At 58.8% G+C, this 17745-nt stretch overlaps 1 protein-coding gene across 4 annotated transcripts in view; it reads right to left on the bottom strand.

Annotated features, from left to right (window-relative positions):
- Positions 1-390: 390 nt before the first annotated feature.
- KCNQ4 (potassium voltage-gated channel subfamily Q member 4) overlaps positions 391-17745 on the bottom strand; it is a 44988-nt gene continuing 27633 nt past the window's right edge. Inside the window, exons 1-11 of one of the 4 annotated variants that reach the window (XM_032877427.1) lie at positions 17547-17621; positions 16029-16119; positions 15227-15353; positions 14822-14997; positions 14152-14277; positions 13632-13742; positions 13371-13466; positions 10376-10464; positions 8610-8771; positions 1600-1820; positions 510-613 (exon numbers count right to left, since the gene is read on the bottom strand). In XM_032877427.1, coding sequence (XP_032733318.1) covers positions 510-613; positions 1600-1820; positions 8610-8771; positions 10376-10464; positions 13371-13466; positions 13632-13742; positions 14152-14277; positions 14822-14997; positions 15227-15353; positions 16029-16119; positions 17547-17602 — 1359 coding nt within the window. In that variant the 5' untranslated portion in view covers positions 17603-17621. Of the gene's footprint in view, positions 614-1599; positions 1821-7259; positions 8238-8436; positions 8772-10375; positions 10465-13370; positions 13467-13631; positions 13743-14151; positions 14278-14821; positions 14998-15226; positions 15354-16028; positions 16120-17123; positions 17251-17546; positions 17622-17745 lie in introns of those variants that run through there. The other 3 variants (XM_032877426.1, XM_032877425.1, XR_004385003.1) reach the window with 3 other exon arrangements.

The following is a 17745-nucleotide window of genomic DNA, read 5'->3' as shown; positions in this document are numbered from 1 at the left end:
ACACTGATTTCACTAAGTTGATTTCAAACTGTTGTGACCTGTGGTTTGAAAAGCACCGCTCTAGAGGAAGTCCTGAGGGAGACAGACAAGCTGAGGTCAAGACACCCAAGGAGAGAGAAACTTGGAGACAGAGAAGCAAAAGGAGGACGAAACCGAGACACAGAGTTGGAGGGAAAGAGCACATAGGACAGACGCAGGGAGAGGCAGGCGCCTGTCTAGGGGGGAGGGGGGTTGAGACGCAGAGAGGACATTGCGGGTGGAGGAGACGGACTGCGGTGGGCAGCCCTCCAGACGTGAAGAGGATGAGCAAACCCTGCTGGGAGCCATATGCCACCTCCCACCCCACCCACACTCCAGGGTCCCCGCCAGCCAGCTCAGCCAAGGGTGCCAGGCGGGCAGCAGCTGGCCTGCCTGGGAGCTAGGCCAGGCCTAGCCAGCAGGGCAGCCCCAGATGGGGAGCAGCAAGGGGTGGCAGACGAACTGTTGGGGGGGCTCCTCAGGCCTCAGACTCACCTGACGGAGCGGATGACCGTCTTCACAGCGGGCATGACGTCATCCACTGTGAGCTCACACTGGTAGCTTTTCTCTTCTGCCACTTCCTCCGAGGGGCCCTCTGGAAAGTCAGGGGGCCCAGGTAGTGGCAGCAGAACGAGCCACTCCCAACCCCCACCACCACCTGCTGAACCACCCTTAGAGATACCGATCCGGAGACAGATGCTCAGAAAGGGTCCAGAACCTTCCTGGGGGCAGAAGGCAGATCAGGCTCCTGCCTCCCTGGCTGCCTTACCCAGGGTGGAAAATCGTGGTTTCCCGCACACCCATCTGCCCTCTGGCCAGTCAGGCTAAGAATCTGCCTGGTGGCCAGGTAAGTGGGAGTGGTTTGGGGGCGCATCTGATTTGGCCTGCAGCAAATTACACAAATTACACAGCCCTGGAGGAAGCCCCACAGGTCCCACCAGGACAGTGAGCCTCTGAGAAAAGGGACCTGAGGCCTCTGCACATAATCACACACACAGTCTTGTCCTCCAGCCGAGAGGGAAGGAAGATCCAGGGGCTGGCTCCCATGCCCAGCTCTGCTGCAAGGAAAGGCCCTGGGAGCACATCCTTCTCTCTCCAGGGGAGAGAAACACTTCTCCCAGGCTGGCGCACTGCACGGAGAGGGGATGCTGTCCTTGAGGAAGGAGAGGGTGGAAGACCAGGCAGCTTCTGGGGTAGGGAAGAAGAGGCCCTGGGCACCAGCCATGCCCAGACTCCCATAGACCAACACCTCGCAGACTGGTCTATGGGATTCTGTAACTTTCCAATAAATGGCAAAGCCAGGATTCAACCCCAGCAGCCTGGCTCCAAAGTCTGCACTCTTACCCGCTACTGAGTGCCACCCTCTGCGTTCTCATTTGATTCTTGAACAGTCTGGAGCCCAGCAAAGCAGGTGTTGTGATGCCCAATTCACAGACCAGGAGATGAGTCCCCAAGGTGGTCCATCAGGTATAGAGCTGGGACTAGACCCATCTTTCTACCACTAGCCCAGACATTGTCCCTGCCCAACACCCTCCACTTCACAGCAGGTAGGTCCTGGGCCCCAGGCCCCCAGGGGCTCACCCTCAGCAGAGGTACGGGGTTTGAGTCTCAGGGAGGCCCGGAAGCGGGTGCGATCATTGAAGCTCCAGCTCTTCTGTACCTTGGTGGGGCTGGCGGCCTCGCCCACCTGCTCGCTACTTGGGGAGGTGGGCATCGGCGGAGGGGCCAGGTGCTGCTTGGAGGGGCCTGTCCGTCGCTGGGAGCTGCCCATACGGATGCGGTCCTTGATGCCCATCCGGCTGCTGGCAGGGCACGTCAGGTGGGGGAGAGAGCCAAGTCAGCCAGAGCTGGGGACAGGTGTGCGTGGGGACATAGCTGGCTTAGGACTTGGGGGTGGCTACTGGGTTTTGATTCTCCACCAAGTGGAGACTTCCTGGAATGGAACAAGGGTGTGGCGAGGGGGACCCTGACCCCTACGGGAAGCTGATGCCAGGTCAGTCTGAGCAGATCCCCTCCCTACCCCCATCTCCCACCCCACATCGCACAGACAGATAAGGGGTGCACAAGAGACAGATGTCAGAGCAGAAGGAGCGAGAGAGACCCAAGAAGGGAGTCAGAGACAGACAAGGAGGATGGGAGAGCTGGGCCTGGCTCAGGTGGGTGGGTGGAAGTGGCCACCCCTTTGGGCACAGACAGGCTGCCAAGGGATGGAGAGGCTCTCCTGGCCACGCACACTCAGAACGGCCTCCAAGTGCTCGCTGTACGCAGAGGCAAGCTGTGCGGAGTTGATGGTGTGTGTGTGCGTGTGTGTGCGTGCCCGCACACATGTGACAGTGTGAGTACCCAGGTCCCAATGTGTCTATATGTTTCAGTGTATATTTTCCTCCTTTCCTGCTGGAGCTCTTTGATCCCACACTGGTCAGTCAGGCCCAGTCTTTAGGACCTGGTCCAGTTTTGCAGCATAAACAGGGCCGCCGGGGGTGCAACGTGCCGGCTGCAGAGGGCCTTGGCCTTGTGGGTCTAGCTGCTGGGCCCACATATATGCCCCAGACATGTCTGGTGCCCACCCTCCCAGTGAAGGTCTTAACCCGTTCTTCTGTGGTCTCCCCTGCCTGAGTTAGACCTACCTGAATAGACGCTGACCATCCCAGCTCCTCACCCCCCACTGTCTAACGAACCCCCATTTCGGCATCACCTACACATGTCTGTGTGCACAGGAACACACATGTGTGTGTCTGTGGGTGTGCTCAGACTTCCTTTCCCACACCCCGACTCCCCACCATGTCTCCAAACCTTGGGGAGGCCCCGGGTTCCCCAGGACAGGCCCTAGTTAGCCAATACCTGGTAGAGTAACTCTGTGTCCAAGGGTTTCAAGGACCACCTTCTCACTGAGTAGGACCTATGCAGATGTCCCCCATCCTGTGCCCTGGGTTGTCACCACTGCCCCCCTGCTGTGGCTTACAGACAGGTTGGGACCATTCCACCCTAAATGTCCAAGGGTCCTGGCTCAGGAGAGCACCAGCCAGTCTTAGAGGAGGCCTGAGGTGAGGCACAGATTGGGGGAGGAGACTGTGTCACCTACTGTCAGGAACTTTCAGATCAAGAGTTGACCAGAGGACAGATTCTGGTTTCAGGACCGGGTGGGAGCTAAGGTTCCCCATGCCCTGGGCATGGGGTACAGGGTACAGAGCCAAGGTGCTGAGGAAGATCTCGAAACCAGGGGCACCTTCGGGAAGGCAGCCAGGATGTAGGGCCATCCTTAGAAGTAGGGGCCTCTGCCCTTCTAGAAGGGAGAGGTTATAGGTCATGGATTGGGGCCCTGAGGCTATCAGAAGGGAAGGACTAGGCAGCCCCACAATCCAGCATGCTGTTTGCTGGCCCAGGATCCCCTCAACACATCCCAGAGATTCCAACCAAAGTTTGAGGTTGGCTCTCCCAAACTTTCCTCTGCAGAGCCATTCCTTCGGGCTCTCCTCATGCTGGCAAGCACCCCCCACCCGCCCGGCCCGTGCAACCCCTCTCTCTGTCCTCCACTCCTCCGAAGGGGAGAGAAAGAGGGGGTGGAGAAGGCCCTGACACATAGACAAGGGCCTGGACCTCCGGATCTCTGCGCCCAGCACATCACTCCAAAGACATTCTGGGGGAAGGGGGTGACCTTTCTGTCATGAGAAGTGTACAAGCAAGACTGAGCTTGCTCTCAGCAGGACTTAGGGAAGAAGGGGTCTGGAGGCTTGCACTAGAGGTCTTGAAAGGTCCCTTTCCAGCTCTGATTCTGCGATGGTTGAAGGAGCTTCCAGCCTGGTTTGTGGGTTTCTGTAACTTTCCAGCCAGCCAGAGGCCCTGGGCTCCTCTTCAATGTAAGAAGGCACTGTTTTCCCAGGGGTGGCCCTGGATTCCAGCTCCTTGGGCAAGGCCCAGGAAATGGCTCACGTCAGCCACTCTGGAGCCTAAAAGCTCAAACAAAATGGAAAGAGACCTGGCACGCAGTGGACGTCGGAAGAGCTCCTTCCCGTCCCGGGCTCCGCAGCACGCGCACGGTCCTGTCTGACCAGCCTTGGCCCTTGCAGCTCTCTCTCGGCCGCTTTGTGGGGTGGGCTCCACATTTACCATCCCTAGTTTGCAGCCTGGGAAGGAGGGAAAGTGACCTGCCCAAAGTCCCAGAGCCACTCTGGATCCAGCAAGGATCAGCACCCAGCTTTTTCTGACTTTAGACACTGTTCTTTCTCCGGAACTAGCGGTCAGCGTCTAGGGCAGTGGGTCTCCATGGACAGCAATTTTGCTCATTAGGGAACTTGTGGCAATGTCTGGAAACATTTTTGGTTGTCACATTGCAGGGTGGGCCAAGGCCAGGGAAGCTGCTAAACGATGCTAAATAATGCATGTGACAGCCCCCCCCATCCCAATCAATGAAGAGTTCTCCAAAACCGGACTTCGTTGGGGCTGAGATTAAGAAACGGGTCTAAGGAGTCTGTTCGTACCTGGGACACAGATGGGCTAGGCTTAACTGAGGCTACTCTGTGGCAGAGGGTAAGCTCTGGACACAAGCTGCCCTCTAACTGCCCTACTTGGTCAACCCCTGTGCTCACGTCCACAAGAAATGACTTTAAGGATTCCATCTGCTACCAAAGGCCAAGAGCATGGGGAGACGAGGCAGCCTACCCCTTCTGATGCTGTGTACAGCCCCTCTCTTCAGGACTGTGGATGCAGCCTCATTACCGGCCCCTCTGCCCCTGCCTTGCCCTTCCTGCCCCTCAAGCCCACACAGCTCAAGTCATCTTGCAAAGGGGCGGGTCTAACCCAGAGACTCCTTGGCTTAACCCTTCAGGTGTGTCCCCATTTCCTTCAGCCAAGGTTTCCAAGCTATTTTTAAAAATAAGACTTTGACTGTTCAGCGTACCGCACTGAACAAAGCCGACCATTTACACAGCACCCCCTCTGAGCCAGGCACATTCTGAGCCAAGCAGATGCCATTACCTTCCATGTGTTACATCTGAGGAAACTGAGGCCCCCGGCGCTTAGGGTGGCTAGCGAACAGTGGCCAGGTTTGGTTCCAGAACGCTAGCTCCTAAGAAGCACTGCCTGTCGGATGAGCCTCCATGAGCTCTGTCACCAATGTACTTACGGGCCCCTCAACCCACAAGGCTCTGAAAGCATTTTTGGGCAACCCAAGACTCAGGGAGCCCAGACTGCCAGGCAGGGCCTAGAGGATGGCACTCATATGGGGTTTTGGGGTTCTTCAGGACCCAGCTCTGCCCCCAACTTCACTCCTGACCCCGCACTCTCTGATCTGGCCGTGCTGGGCTGCCTGCTCCTCTCCCGTGGCTGTGCCCTCTCTTGCCTCCTCACCGTGATGCACCGTGATGCACGCTGCTTCCTTGGCCTGGGATGCCCTCCCTCACGTCCACTCCTTTTCGGGCCTCTTCTAGGTGAAGGGCCTGACCCTGGCTCTGTACCCCCTCTGCCTCCTCCCTTCACTGAATTCATCACACTGGACAGCACTCGCTCTTGGCAAGTCTCCAGGCGCCACCTTTTTTATTCATCCCAGTGTCCCTAGCACTGGGCCTGGAACGTGGTGGCGATGCAGCTATCCGAGCTGGGCTCTAGAGTTAGTGAAAGAGGGCCAATCCCAGCTCCTTCAGGCATCGGCTAGGTCCCTGGTTGGAGGAGGAGGGGGCAGTGGGAAGCCAGGAAGCTAAGCCCAAGGCTGGGCAAAAGTCAGAGTGGGAAGGACCCTCAGAGAGCCTCTAGTTCAATCTGCCCATTCCACAGATGGGAAAATGAGGTCCAGAGAAGGGAAGCATCATGACCCAGATCACACAGCAGGTCAGCAGCAGAGCCAGAACTCATCCCAAGTGTCCTACAGATGTCCCTCCTGGCAGACTGGGCACCAAGCCCATGCCCCCCCGACCTGGCAGGGGCATCCCCAGGAAGGTACGAGGCTCATCAGGGCCCCAAGGCAGACGGCAGGCGGCAGGCACATGCACCTTGTCCTTGGCCTATCCTGTCCCCCTCTCCAGCCCCCGAACTGGGTGGGGCAAGGAGGAGTGGGGACAGGAGGAGCAGGCGAGGGGGTACCTCGGTCTCCAGCTGGCGTGGATCCGAAAGAAACTCCGTTTATTACTAAACATCTGGCTGGAAGTTGAGAACAAGACACAGAGGTTAGTGGGAAGGGGACAGGCGGACAGAGCGTGGGGAGCTGCCGGGATGGGGCTGGCTTCCTGCGGCTGCTGGGAGAGAAGAACCCCTACCCAAATCACCCTCCAGCCCACATCCCCAGAAGGCAGACCTTCTCAAGATTTGCATTAGGATCTTCAGGGCAGCACGTTAAAGATGCAGAGTTCTGTGCCTCTCCTCCAGAGAGTCTCATTCTGTGGGCTTGGGGAGAGGTCCAGGTATCTGCATTTTGGAACGAACACCCCGCAGATGCTGATGCACGAAGTCAGTGGACCAAGCCTTGAGAAACATCATCTTAGCGCCTCATGGAATAACCCCAAAGAGGGGCAGTGCTGGCCTTGGCAATGCCATCCCCCAGGAAGTCCTGCTGCTCGTAGTCCCGGGCGCGCGCTCAGCCTGGATCCATCCGCGCGCACCACTAAGGGTGTGGCCAACCAGCGGAAGTGTGTATGTGTTCGTGGGTGTGGGTTTGCGGGGGAAGTCCTGTTCGGAGCCCCCACCCCATAGGACCCAGACAGCCGAGAGTAAGGATATGGCCATTTGGCCTGAGCCTGCTAACTAGTGTCCTAGAAGTCACAGCTCCAACTCCTGGGGTGCCTGGGAAGAAGGGACACTCCACCACCATCACCATGAGCCCCGGCCACACAGACAATGCAGGGCAGACGGACACAAGGGTGGGGGTTAGTGAATGCCAAGCCCTTGGCAGTCATCTGGTCCTAGGCTTTGGGGACCCACCGCCCCAGAGCAGTTATGGGTAGGAAACAGGCTGGGCTCCAGGTTTGTCTCGTTTTTCAGTGCCTTCCTATCCAGGCCAGGTGAGACCAGAGCAGACCGGAATCTCCAGAGAGCAGGGGCCCAGGCCCTGGGCAAGGTTGCTCAAAAATAAAAGCTGTGCCTGGGCTGGGGGGCGGGGGCGGCTGGGAGGGAGGGGGACGTAACACTGAAGGGCCTGCAGGCAGGGACAGAGAATCCAACCCCAGGGCCATACCGTGGACTCTCTTCTAGGAAGTTCCCAGCCTGGCCTGGCCAGTCATGCTTCCCCTTCTCCAGCCCCTCATCTGGAGGGACCACCCGGTCTCCCTGCTTCTGTTCAGCTCCTGGCTGGAGATGCCCTCACCAATCACAGGGAAGAAATGCTGTTCCCAGCATCCTCTGCACCAACCCCTCACCACCGCACCCCCCTCCACCCCGTTCCCCAGGCCTTTGCAGCCTGGAGAACCCAGAGCCCCTGATCAGCCTAACTACTGCTGATGTTCTGCCTAGGACCCAGAGGCCCAGAGGGACTCAGTAACTTTCTCAAGGACACACAGCCTCAGGTGTCAGAGACCAGCTTTCACCACACTGCCTCCTTCCCACTGCAGCGTGGCTGGCCTCTTCTCCCTTCCCCTGTTCTGGGCCCAGGGCTCGGAATCGCACCTGAGGCTTAAGGCCCAGATGTCTACCTGGCTGCTCAGGGATGATGTGTGAAGATGAGACAAAACAAAGAGATGGAGAGGGGGCAAGGGAGGAATCAGGGGGAACTGAATCCTTGACCTCAAAGCTATACCTTTATAGAAACAGCCCTCTTCCCATACTGTGAGTCAGTGAGCTTCCCTTCTCCAAAAATGCCTGAAATTCCACTACTTTGAACATTTATGTGGGGGTAAGCATTGTTCTTTCTTCTTCTTTCAAGATGCAAGAGCTCCAGGAGAGACAGGTCAAGGGGAAAAAGACTGTTAGGAGCAGCAAAATGTCCCTCAGTAAGGAAGAAAGGCATTGTGGGAGAATCCCAAGAGGACCCTCTGGGATTAGCCAAGCTGTGGACGAGGGTTACACAAGACAAGAGCATTAGTCATTGGCTGAGTTTATGTAGGTCCTACAGCGGTTCTTAGTCACAGAGCTCTCTCTCCAGCTGGCGTCTTGTTCCCAGGAGGCAAGTTCAGTGGCGAGCCCCTTCTAGAGGAACATGCTGGGGGAGGGGGTTCCCGGCCCTCGCGCCCCAGAATGGTGCCCACGATTACCTGAGCCGTAAGCACCTGTGGCCAGCGGCCTCCTCCTCTCTCCAGCTGCCCGGGAGGGATGGGGGTGCAGGGATGGAAGAGTGAGGGGATGTGGAAACAGAGAAAGAAAGAGGACAAAGGGAATGAATGGAGGAGGTGCCAGGAAGGGACGGTGCGGATATCTCCCCCACTCAGACCCTTAGCGCCACAGGTGGCAAGCAGGTGAGTCCAGCCTGGCCTCTCCAGGAAGGCTCTCAGTCTGTACCTGTCAGGCCATCCAACGACAACTGCCCAGGCCTCATGACAAGGCCTGGGAGTCCCCAGAACAGGCCCAGACACCCACATGGTGGCTGCACACAGGTCTGAGAGAGGGTGAGACAAAGAATGGAAAAGGAGAAGGAGAAGCAAGAGGAGGTGGTGGCCCCAGGGGGCCCCTACCTTTCCCCAGGGCAGAAGGAGGCGCTGCCCGGCCGGTGGCAGGTGGCAACGGGCGGGTAACGGGAGGGCGCTCCATCAGGTACCGGCGCCCGCCGCACCTCCAGGGGCCGTAGGCCCCCATTGCGGGCCCGTTGCACGTGCTCAAACAAGAGGGCCAGCTCTCTGCAGGAGAGGGCGCCATCAGCGGCAGGCAGGGCCCTGGCACCGCCTGCTCACCTGGTGGGCATGGAGCTCTGGTGCTCAGATCCTGCCAGGCTCTGCCTCTAGAGGTGCTCAGCAGACACCCGAAGCCAGAACCAGCAGGATGGGGGGTGGGGGAGACGAACCTTCCTCCCTCTCTTTCTGCACTCAGTTCCTGGGAAATCCTCAGGGCTGCCGAGTACAGCTGTGCAGGTTGGGCACAAGTTGAGGGCATCCTCAGAAGGCGGCAAGTGGGAGCTTGAATTTAAGCTACTCTCTGCTCATCAAGCGGAGTGCCTAGACATGGAGCTGTCCCTCCCTGGAGGTCAGCAGCCACCCTGAAATCCTCCCCCTCCAGACCTGACTGGATTTTAGGAGGAAACCAAGGCGCAGGAGAGAGATTTGATAGGGTAGCTAGGCCAGCTTCCCACTCTTCTAGCACCCACTCCTGCCACTGGGCTCTTGGGAAACTAGACTTGGGGCTCAGCTTCTTACTCTCCAGGCCACTTCCTGTTTCCGTAACCGAAGGACTCTTCTATCTCTCCTCTGCCTCCCACTATATGCACAAGGAAGCTGAGCTCCAAGGAGCTGAAGGCCCATGGACCTAGAATCTCTAAACCAAGCTCTGTCCCTCTTACCAGAGGACCCAATATGACCCCCAATCTTCCCTTCCCCTCACATACACCAGCCCCTGCCCCAGTCCCCAGTGACTGGCCTTGAGTCCTTAGAGCTACCCCCACCCCACCCAAAAGGGAGGCTCCTTCCAAACCAACCACCACGCCTATCTCTGAGGTGGGGGCTTTTGGGAGGGAGCAGGGAGGGGAGCCAGGTGGAAGGGAGAGCGGGATCACACAACTGCTCTTGGAGATCTAACGAGGGAAAAGGCCCCCACGGGAGCTCTGAGCACAGCATCCCGGCCCAGCCTCGCCCAGCCTTGGGCTTGATTCTCTGCCTGCCCGTGGTTCCGAGCCATGCTCTGTGGTCTTCATCCCTGCCCAAGGGCCCGGCCAGGCACCTGACCACACAGACCTTGGTGATGGTTATTAGTTAACTTCCGCATGCAGCCACCCCAAGGAATACCCTCCCCCAGACCTGGGCCAGAGGGATGAACCCGCTTCTGGGCCCTAGGGCCCAGAAAAGTAGGGGCCTATTCACATGCCAGGGTGCTGGGCTGGGCCCCTGCCCCCAACTCTGGCGTGCACAGTCTTGCCCATACTGTGTGTTCTCTCCTGAGCCACGGTGTGCCAGGCCGGCAGGGGCTAACGCGGCCCTCGGCTCAGAAAGAAGGGAGACGAGCTGGCAGCCACCCTATAGGGTGGCACTGCGGGCTAGCATGCAGATTGCCAGCGCTCCAGAGCCCGGGGTGCAGCTGGTTGGGGGGTCGGGCAGGGCTCCACCCCGCACCCTGTGTCCAGCATCCACCACTTTCCCGGGGCAGAGCGGATAGGGGGAGAAGACGCTCTGGGCTGTGCATTACACGGGATTTACAGAGCTGTCCCCCCTCTCCCACCCTCCAGGGCCAAGTCCCAACCACTTGTCCTCCAGGGGACTGCCCCCCACCCATGTCCCCCTGCATCAGGGCCTACCTGAAGGATGGGAGGATACTGTCATAGTAGTACCAGGTGGCCGTCAGGTAGGCCCGGCTCGTGTCGGTGGAGTACAAACGCCACGCAGCCTGTCGCATGAGGGAAGTGGGGGACAAGGCATCAGCGAAGGCTCTCTGCCCTCAGACGAACCAGTCCTTGGGTCAGCGGAAGGAGACCCGGAGCCAGAGGCCAGCTCCAATTCCATCGCTGCGGGCAGGGCCAGACAGAAACGGAGGCCTCGAGAGAAAGGACTTCCCCAAGGTAGCAAGCGGGTTGGCATCAGAGCCAGGGGTCTAAGGTCAGAGCCGGGCGCTGTCATCAGGCAGGCGTGGCTTCCGGTCCCAGCTTTGTCCTTTATTAGTGGGGGCACATGCAATAGAGCTGCAGAGTCCCTCTGGCCTCATCTGTGAACTGGGTACAGTGCTACTTACCTACCAGCCTGATGTGATGGTGCAAAGGGCAAATGGTCTGTTAAGTGCCAAGCACAGTGCCTGGCCCACAGAAAGTGCCATATACTGGGCTCCCTGTTCAATACTCCTGTCATCTGCAGTGCCACAGCTAGGAAGTAGCTACTCAACCTGTGTTTGAGCCGTGTCCTTCTCTGCCCCTAGACTCTAAGCTGTGTCTTGGTCACCACTGTGCCCTTTGGTGCGTGGTAGGAGCTCTGCAAAGGTATGGGGAATAAATACTTCACTGAGTGAATTCTTCCCACTATGAATAAACCCACCTCATCTTTCCCAGCTGCCTGTCACTGCCCACAGGGTTGAAGAGGGCAGGGAAGAGCATCAGCCGCCAACCCCGCAGCATCCGGGGAAATCCGGCATCTTGCAGGATTTCCTCTGCAGCAGGAGAGATGAGGGTTGGACCAGAGGAAGGACTGTCCCTCTCCCTCCAAGTAAGAAGATGAACCAAGGAGGGACTCTGAGTGTGGTGATTAGGGAGGGCAGGGAGGCACGGACAAAGCCTAACTAAGCCCTGGAGGCCCCCCTTCTTTGGGTTCCTCTTGTCCTTAAGGATGACCCACTGCTGACCTCACTGGCCAGGCACCCTCCTAGGACAGGAATATTTTTACTTCCTGCTTGCCTAGTCCCCTGGCTTGAGCTGGAGAGCAGCTGCCAGAGCTGTCTCATTAATTATGGGCACCACAATACCAGCTGTCTCTTGGCATGGACAGTGCCAGCCGCCTGGCCCTACAATGCCCCCTTGGAAGGCCAGCTCCCAGGGGACAATGGCCATTGTGCCCCAAGGGACGCTGAGAAGGAAAGGCTGGGCTAGTGGCTGGAGATAGCAGGGATGGGGAGGAGATTCCAGCCTGGGGAGGAGAGATAAGGAGAGGGGGGGCTGAGTCAGACGTGGATCAGGGAGTGAGAGAGTGGCATGCTGGGAGAAGGCCAAGGTGGGATATGCCAGTGTTCCCTGAACTACTTCCCCTAGGGGCTGCTCTCACACACACTGTGACTAGAGAGAAGCCAGGGCTGAGTCACAGAGGCCCCCCAAATTGGAGCCCTTGCCTCCCTCCCACCCAATGCCCTATCAAAAGGTCTCAGCGCCGTGGGGGAAACTGAGACCACACATGCCTGGTTTTCTGGTTTTCTTTCCACCCTTCTATTCGCTCCCCTGTCTCCTTGACTGGCTCAGCTCTGCGTGCCCAGTCACTGAATGCTGAGGTTCCTAAAAGCTCAGTCCTGGACCATCTTCCCTCCTCCGTCTTTGCTCTCCATACTGGGCGAGCTCATCCGTGCCCTGGGCTTCATGGCTGTCCAGGTGCAATGGCTCCCACACAGTCCCCTCCTCTTAGCTGCAGACCCGTATGTGCAGCTGCCTCCTCACCACTGCCGCTCGGGCGCTGAGGCCAAGCACGCTCTCTGTGCTCCCGCTGAACTCACATTCCTCATGCCCCAAATCTGGTCTCCCTCCAGTGGGGAGGGCCATCAATCATCCAGTTGGGCAAGCCAGAAACCTGGGAAGTCACCTGCCATGCACCTCCCTCACCCTCTCCCTCACTCCTGATGCCACGGATTTCACCTCCTGAAAATACAGAATCTGCCCACTTCTTCCCATCTCAACTGTTGCCGATGCCAGTCCAGCACCCCACCTTGCCCAGACAGTTTCCAGAGCCTCATAACATCTCCCACATACACTGGGAGCACTCTCCAATCCATTCAGCTCTTTTCAAAACACAAATCTGATCATGTCATCCATTCCGCCTACTTCATACCTGTCAGTGGTTCCTCATTGCTCTTAGGAAAGTGTTAAACTCCTCTGTGCGGCTCTCGGGTCTGGGCCTTGCCCACTTACCCAACCCTTTCCACTGTATACTCTTTGAACTTTCTGTTCCAGTCTCACTAGCTGCCTTCCAGTTCCCCAAACACACCAAGCTCCCTTCTACCACAGGGCCTTTGCACATACCATTCCCTTACTTTGAATGCTCCCCCACCCACCCTCACCTCTTCGCCTAGCTGACTCCTACCAGTCTTCCAGCTCTCAACTGAAGCATCAGTTTCTCAGGGTCATCATCCCAGAGTTCCCTCGCAAGGTCAGATCAGACCAGGACCCCATTAAATGCTCTTCGGGGAACTATTCTTTCTTTCAAGGTGTTTGTCTCAGTTTATAGTTACCACCTTCATTTGTGTGAGTGCTTGGGGAATGCACTGGTGGTGGGAGCAGTGCAGGCTTATTGATGACTGCACAGCCTTTGACTTGCAGGACAAGAGGCCCCAGGCCCCACTCCACTGCCAGCCACATAGAGCTGGGGCTGGAGCAGGACAGTGGGAGCAGTTCTGATGAGGCCTGAACTCGGCATGTGGCACAAGGGAAGCTTCTGACAGTCCCACTTAGCATCTTAGCTCTAGCCTTGATCTGGCACGTGACCCCAGAGAAGTCACATCTGCTCTCGGAGCTTCAAAGTGGAGTCACAATTGCGAAACTGGGACACCTGGGTCAGCAGAGAGATGACACACCAGTTCATTCCAGGGGCTTCCCGGGCGTCTCGTACCTGGATGAGGTTGGCTGCAGGCATCCTCCTCTTCTCAAAGTGCTTCTGACGGTGCTGCTCCTGCACCTTCAGGGCAAAGCCAGAGCCCAGGATGCCCTAGGGGAAGAGGTGTGGTTGGGAGAAGGGGCCAGAGGGGGACAACACAAAGAGAAAGTCTCCATCCCCACCCCTCTGAGCTCTCCCCTCCCCATCCATGCAGCAGGCTCTGCCCCCAGGTCCCTCTCCCCCAGGCTGGGAGATCCTAAGTGCAGGGGGACTCACAGCAGGCAAGGCAAAGAAGGAGATGCCTAGTAAGGCGAAGCCGGCAGCCAGGACCCTGCCCAGCCATGTGTGCGGTGTCTTGTCACCATAGCCAATGGTCGTCAGTGTGATCTGGGGACACGAAGAGTTTACAGACTCCTCAGAGCTGGTCTCGGGAGCCACCCACAAGAGTTTGTTGGGGCACAGGCAGGGGGAAGCCTGATCATGAGGAGGTACCTTATGGTCATCCACAGGGGCTGGTTAGGGGCATAGATGAACTGTTCCCTTCTCTGCTTGTGGTCCATCTAGTTCCCTTCCCTGCCCTGTGCTGGTCAAGGTTAAGGTTGCAGGGGCTTGGTATAGGGAACTAGATGGACCACAAGCAGATCTACTGGGGCAGGTTGGAGGCTAACACAGGGGCTGGTCACAGGGGGCCCCGGCCCTAGCTGAGAGGCTCGCTCAACCCTCAGTCAGAGTGACAGTGGTCACACAGGGGAGGGTCTCAGGAAGAAGGGCAGCCCCTGTACAGACCCACACGCACCGTCCCCCACCAGAGTGAGTCGGCATAGGAGGAGAAGTCGGAGTTGGCATCCTTCTCGGCCAGATAGACCAGGAAGGAGGCGAAGATGAGCACCAGGAACCCGATGTACCAGGCGGTGATCAGCTCCTGCGAGGGCAGCAAGGGTGGCAACATTAGGAGGGCTGAGGGGGAGGGGCCTGGGAAAGTGAGTCACGCTGTGGCCACCTGGCAGAGGTGGGCAGGTGGGAGGTTCCCACAATGACCTGAGAGAGGTGTTCTGGAATGGGGGACAAAGGTTCCCCACCTCTCAGACACTGGCTCTGCCCGCTTTCCTTTCCCAGCTCTTCCCTTCTACACGACCCTCCCCAGCCATCCCCCCTTCCCGAAGGGGGCGAAGCCCTCCCCAAAACTCAGGGTACACCCCCTTGACCTTGCAGATTCCACATTCGGACCTCAGTCCCCAGACCCACCGCCCCCGCCCAGCGCTCCAACCCCCCCCCCACACACACACACCCCGCCCTAGCTCCCCACTCTGTTCTGCGCGGAGGCCACGAACCCAGAATCTTCCAAGTGGGTACCTCAAGCCCTGATCCCGGACCCAGCCCAGGCGTGGCCTCAGAGATGCACCCTGTGACAGGGGCCCCTGCCAGGTCCCCAGCCTCCCCTGGCCTGCCCCTCCCCCGCTGCACACCTTGCTGTGCGCGTAGACCACAGAGCCCAGCAGCTTCCAGGTGCCGCCGCGGCGGTCCATACGGACCATGCGCAGGATTTGCAGGAAGCGCATGCTCCGCAGCGCGGACGTGGCGAAGATGTTGCCCTGCGTGCCCGCAGCGATGACGGCCACCGAGGCCACGAACACGATGAAGTCTGCAGGGGCGGGAGAGGGGGAGGTCACAGCCCTGCCGGGGAGCCAAGCCACCCCGGGGTCAGGCTCCCATGTGGGGCAGGGGGGCTCTGGGGCCAGGGTGTGGGGTGTTGGCGGTGATCGGGAGGGTCCGTGGAATCTGCCAGCAGCCAGGGTCTGGGTCAGGTTGTCAACCCTAGGGTTTGGGGTCAGAGGTCAGGCACGTGGGGGTGGGGGAGCAGGTCTTGTCACCGATGACACAGAAGGGTTTTCTGGCAAAGCGGAAGCGGCCCTGCCATCCTCGGTAGCGGCAGCAGCATCCCGCGGACCAGACGCGGATGATGTACTCCAGGCCAAACACCACGATCATCACGAATTCCTGTGGGACCAGGGACCTGAGTTCCGGTCCCCTCTCCCTAGGAGCAAGGGCCCAGGTCCCACAGTACTGGCCCAGCCCAGAGCCCTTGGGTGAGGGGGGCCAGGATTTCCTCAGACCACCCCTCCTGGACGTTCCTACACCTGGCTGGACCTGAGGAGAATTCCAGAAAGCACGTGGCCCTTCCTCAGGCTTTCAGCCCAAGCCTGTCTTGCACTTCCTGTGCACCAGCTGTGTGGGGTTTTCTGCTCTTCGCCCGCCCTCCCCCTCCCAGCTATCCCAGACTCTGTAACTCAGTAACCCTGACTGGGTGACATAAGGGGTGACTCTGTGTCAGCTGTCCACTTCCAAGGTGCTTCTGTTTAGCTGGGGCGGGGGGGGGGGGATCACACCAAGGGTTGAGTTAGCAGTTTGGGTCCTGAGAAGGAGTGGGGCTTATTCACCTCTGCTCAGGGCCCAGTAGCAGACCTGGCTTAGCGGCAGTAGGTCCCTCAACATTGGCTGGAAAGCAGGACATGAAGTCCAGAAAGGGGCAGCCACCAGCTCAGGGAAGACAGCACAGCGCCACAGGCAAGCCACTCTCTGAGCCACAGTATGAGAAGCCTCTCTCTCCCCCCGCCCTGAGCCCCAAGGGGCTGCCTTACACAGCCTTGCTCTAACCTGGCCTCTGGCACTCACCAAGATGAGGAGACATTCATTGGCAAGTTCCTGGTGCTCCTGAATAGTGGACAGCACGGACAGCACCAGGCAGCTGAAGACCAGCAAAAATCTGCAACGGCAGCAGGGAGAGGGTTAGACTGCTGCACGGACGGGACAGGCAAGGGTGGGGGAAGGGGCTGCGGAGTCGAGGGAGGTGAGAAGTATGATTTGGGAAGAATTAGCTGGAAAGCAGAATCAGAATCAGAGCTCCCTGGAGTTGTGGTTCTGTGCCAGACGCCAGCGGGAGAAGCCCCCAGGCTCTGGGCTACGGAGCTCACAGACACCGACCACTCTCTCAGATGCCCTCGCTGCTGGCTGCCGCTCAGAGAAGGGGCCGCTCAGCGGTGGGTGGCCGGTCTGTCTGGGCTGGTGGTGGAAAGAGACCGGCTCAGGGTCCCACGGTCAGGAGTCAGGAGGCGCCCGTGGGCTCAGCCACTCACAAGGGGTGGCCCCACGCCCTGGCTCAGTTTGAAGACCGTCTGAAGAAAAGTCGCCCAGAGGTCAGCTGAGGGGCCAGGGAAGGTCAGCGGGCGAGGGAGGGGTCCTTGCTTCCCATGAACGCCAAGGTGGCTGGAACATCGCTTCATTTTCAGAAAGGGGACAACTGCTTCTGCCTTCGTGGGCTCTTAAGGAATTAAAGAAGGAGACAACTCGGAAAGGAAAGGGGACTCGGGAGGACAGGGAAGAGGGGAAGGATGCAGAGGGGGATGGGGTATGATGAGGGGAATCAGGCCTCATGGCCTGTGACTCCCTTGAGGGCAGAGGGAAGTCCAGAAGGAGATGTTCAGAAATGGGGAGAACTTCGTAACCCAGCTCATCCAACACTTCCTTCAAGCCCAGCTGCGCACATAAGGAAACTGAGGCCCAGACAGGGAAAGGGACTCACCCAAGGTCTCAGTATGTCCAGGACAGAGGTGAGGTTAGAGCACGGGGTCCCCACAGCCAGGGGGCCTGGGAAGAGGGGGAAAGGGCATGAGGAGAGAGGCTGGCAGCCTCGGACAGAGTATGAATGCGCAAGGCAGGCCAGGCTGAGGGGCACCGGTTGCAGACGCAGGGAAAGAAACGGAGTCGTACTCGTGGAAGCGCTCCTCTGTGAGCGACGGAAGTGCCCGACCGCACGTGCCCTTTGGAAGAGACTCCGGAGGGAATGAGTTGCTCTGGAAACACATCCCTTGTGAACTGACCCACAGCCTTCCCCAGATGTTCCCAGAGTCGACCCACCTGGGACTGCTGACACGGCATTCTGCCCAAAACACCCGCTTCGGGGCCCGCGGAGACTCTGCTCACCCTCTGCTGTGGGGAGGCCTGTGGGCAGGCCCTCCACACCCCTGTTCCCTCGCAGAACGCCCCTTCCCGGGGGTTGACTGCGTGTAGGTGGCCCAAGTCCCTGTCCACGTGGCTTTCTTTGTGCTCCCGTTTCACGGTGGCACATGAGCATGGGCTCAGGGTCAGAGAGGCTTGGGTTCCAATCCTGGCCCAGCCTGTACAGTCACCTACCTCCTCTGAGCCCGCCTGCACATCTGTCCAGTGGGAGCCGATGGGAGGACAGACATGGGAAGGGCTTCCACCCCTTCTGGCGCAGCGGCTCCCAGGCTGCTCGGAGGGCAGGCTTAGCGCTGCAAGCCAGCAGCACATGCCCAGGGAAGAGGAGGTAGGTAGCCGACGCCGATGCCGGTAAAGGGTTTTGAATGAATGA

Source organism: Lontra canadensis, unplaced genomic scaffold, assembly GCF_010015895.1.
Source record: "Lontra canadensis isolate GAN:19392208 unplaced genomic scaffold, GSC_riverotter_1.0 scaffold60, whole genome shotgun sequence".
Lineage (NCBI taxonomy): Eukaryota > Metazoa > Chordata > Mammalia > Carnivora > Mustelidae > Lontra > Lontra canadensis.
Note: the sequence above shows the minus strand (reverse complement) of the source record. Positions and strands in the feature narration are given on the sequence as shown.